The sequence below is a fragment of the Etheostoma cragini genome, chromosome 10 (assembly GCF_013103735.1).
Source record: "Etheostoma cragini isolate CJK2018 chromosome 10, CSU_Ecrag_1.0, whole genome shotgun sequence".
NCBI classification, from domain to species: domain Eukaryota; kingdom Metazoa; phylum Chordata; class Actinopteri; order Perciformes; family Percidae; genus Etheostoma; species Etheostoma cragini.
In genome coordinates this window covers 13305726-13308515 of record NC_048416.1, presented here as the reverse complement: position 1 = coordinate 13308515, position 2790 = coordinate 13305726, and the positions used below count along the sequence as shown (strand labels likewise).

At 39.8% G+C, this 2790-nt stretch overlaps 1 protein-coding gene across 1 annotated transcript in view; it reads left to right on the top strand.

Annotated features, from left to right (window-relative positions):
* The window catches only part of abcb7 (ATP-binding cassette, sub-family B (MDR/TAP), member 7), a 25961-nt gene extending 24316 nt beyond the window's left edge, over positions 1 to 1645 (top strand). The window contains exon 15 of the mRNA XM_034882957.1: positions 161 to 1645. Coding sequence (XP_034738848.1) covers positions 161 to 379 — 219 coding nt within the window. The 3' untranslated portion in view covers positions 380 to 1645. The remainder of the gene's footprint in view (positions 1 to 160) is intronic.
* Positions 1646 to 2790: the final 1145 nt, after the last annotated feature.

The window sequence follows — 2790 nt, the reverse complement described above, 5'->3', positions numbered from 1 at the left end:
GGGTTAGTCTGTGCAGAGTGTGGTCACTGTTGTGTGGTCATGACGGGATGCTAACTATAGGACTCCGTGTTCATGGCCTCTTCATATTAACTTCATGTGTGCTGCTCAGGTTTCATGTGTTTCTTCTTTCCTTCTTCCCTGCACTTTTCTTGAATGCCAGGGTAAAGTGGCAGAGCGAGGCAACCACGACACTCTCCTCAGTACCCCTGGTAGCTTGTACGCAGACCTGTGGAACGCCCAGAACAGCAAAACCCTCAACAATAACAAGAGCTTGCCCAAGCCGCCGACGGAGCACATATCCCAGAAGGAGGAGGAGAGGAAAAAATTGCAGGAGGAGATCCTCAACAGCGTAAAGGGCTGTGGGAACTGCTCCTGTTGAGAGAAGCTGCTGCCTAAGTGTCTGTACATCCCTCACAGATGGCCTACACTGGAATCCCTGGTCTGTACAGTATTTGGGAGGGTGCTGAGTGTGGTTACGTCCCCTCCACCCACTTAAGCCAAGCTCCCCCTTGTGACTATTTCTCCTCCTCATATGAATAAAGGCCGCTGCTCGCCAAAGTGAAGGAGGAAGAGCAGAACAGGGAGCAAGTGTGTTTAGCACTGGCTGGTGTCCAGAGATAGAGCTTTTATGCCAGTTATTTCAGCGGAAGCCAAGCATAAGAGACCTTGTATATCACATACGTGTGTGTAAGACATCTGTTAGTCAACATGGTTGCCCCCCCTCCTCTTCATTTTTGACATCAGGTTTATTGACATCTTCCATTGCAGTGGAAACATATTAGTGTACACGTAATTACTTACATATATGCCTTGATGTCTACACACAGTTTCTTTTGATTTGATTTTTTTTTCTTAATTTATTTTCAAAATAAACTCAACCTATAGTTTGTTTTTTATATTGAGGATGTGCACATACTGCAATGGATAGAAATACTGAATTACAAAGATTGTCTTGCAGTATGTGTTGGTTTGAGTAACACTTTTTCCTTTAGCAGACACTTTAATCGGATTCCATCATAATGCACATTGCCCATGCCATTTTAATGCTTGTTCTAAAAATATCAAAATTGGCAGATAATCATGTCTTCTTGATTCGACTCACAGCATAATGTGGATGTTTGGGCTCATCCAAAATAGATCCCCAGTGAATTAGCAGTTTGTCACTGTCACATTCATGTAAATATAACAGTCTAAGATTGACAAGATGTAACTCTATTAAATCATTAATGGTGTTCACCACAATAACAGACAACAACTTGAAAGTCTCCTCTGGGAACGTTCACTGTCATCATTTAGCCTTGGTTGACGGGCCCTTTTAAATGAAGTTATTCCAAGTTTTAACATTGCTAAGACAGCTTTTTGGATTGTATGGTCACAATACAAAGATTTATTCCTGAAGGTTACATGAAAATGTTAATATTTAAAAGCTTGGCAGTACACTAATGTCCTCATTTTCTGAGGGCTGTTTTGGTCTGTGGGGTGCACATTTTGTTAGGAATCTTGGTATGTTGTTGTATCTATGAATGAAAAGAATAATTCTTGTACTATACACACAATGTGAAACCTTATTCATAGTATTCTGAACTATGCTGACTGTGTGAGTACACTGCAGACAGATGAATAAATGTTGGGTTTGTCTAAATAACATGTCAATGCTGTTTTTCTGATTTAGCGTTAAGTGAAAGGACAATAAGCTAATATACATTTAGGAAAGTGTCTCTTTTGTGTCTGTGGTTGTACCAGACAAATTGGGGGTTGGGACCCTTCTTTGTTTTGGACATAACTAAAGGGGTCACAAGATGATTAATAAGCAAGACCGTACAACACAATACAAATGTGCAAAGGAGATTCTACACATTATTTATATATACACTGCATTTACACTGTTATTTTGGTTCTTTGTTATAAGTTTAGCGGAAGAAGCAGCAAAGAAACAGTAATGTTGCAGCATCTGCAACATTGCGGATGACATCGGCCGTAAATCACCAAAGAAGAAGAAACACAGCCTCTGATTGGTCGGCACTCACCTGACAACATTCTGATAAGATTCAAAATGGCGGGGGCTAACAGTATACCAATACCTTTTAATACAAACAGATGCATAAATAACCATTCAGTTGTGGATATATAATTCTGGACTTATTGTGCAAAGTCTGCAAAGACACCGTAGTTTCAGGCCGGATTACAAACATGGAAGTCTTAAGATTACACAGAAGCCCTCTTTGGAAAGTTTTACCTTTCAGGCTAAACAAGAGAATGATGCTAGCTTGAAGCAATGTGGAGATATTAAACATTACATCATATAACGGATGGATGGATAGCATAGAAGAGTAAGTAAGTCTCTACTGTATTGATCTGGAGATGTTGAATGTGATATAAAAGGTATATTTTGGACATGGGATAAAGGAATAGTTCGACATTTTTGGAAATATGCTTATCCACCTTGAAAAGAGTTGGATGAGAAGATTGCTACAATTAACTGATATCACTCTCAGTCTCAGTTCAATATAAGGTGTTAGCCGGATGCCATTTAGCTTAGCTTAACTTTTACTTTCACAGTTTGTTTATTACCTCCACTAAGGAGGTTATGGGTTCAGTTTGGTCTCTCTGTTTGTTTGTCAGCAGGATTATGAAAAAGCCACTGGCCCAATTTCCATAAAACTTGGTGGAAGGGTGTAGCACGGTCCAAGGAATAACATTTGAAGCGGATCTAAATAAGGGTGGATACAGAATTTATTTTACATTTTAGTTAACAATGCAAGATAGGGCATGGACCTGGTGGAGGTCTGC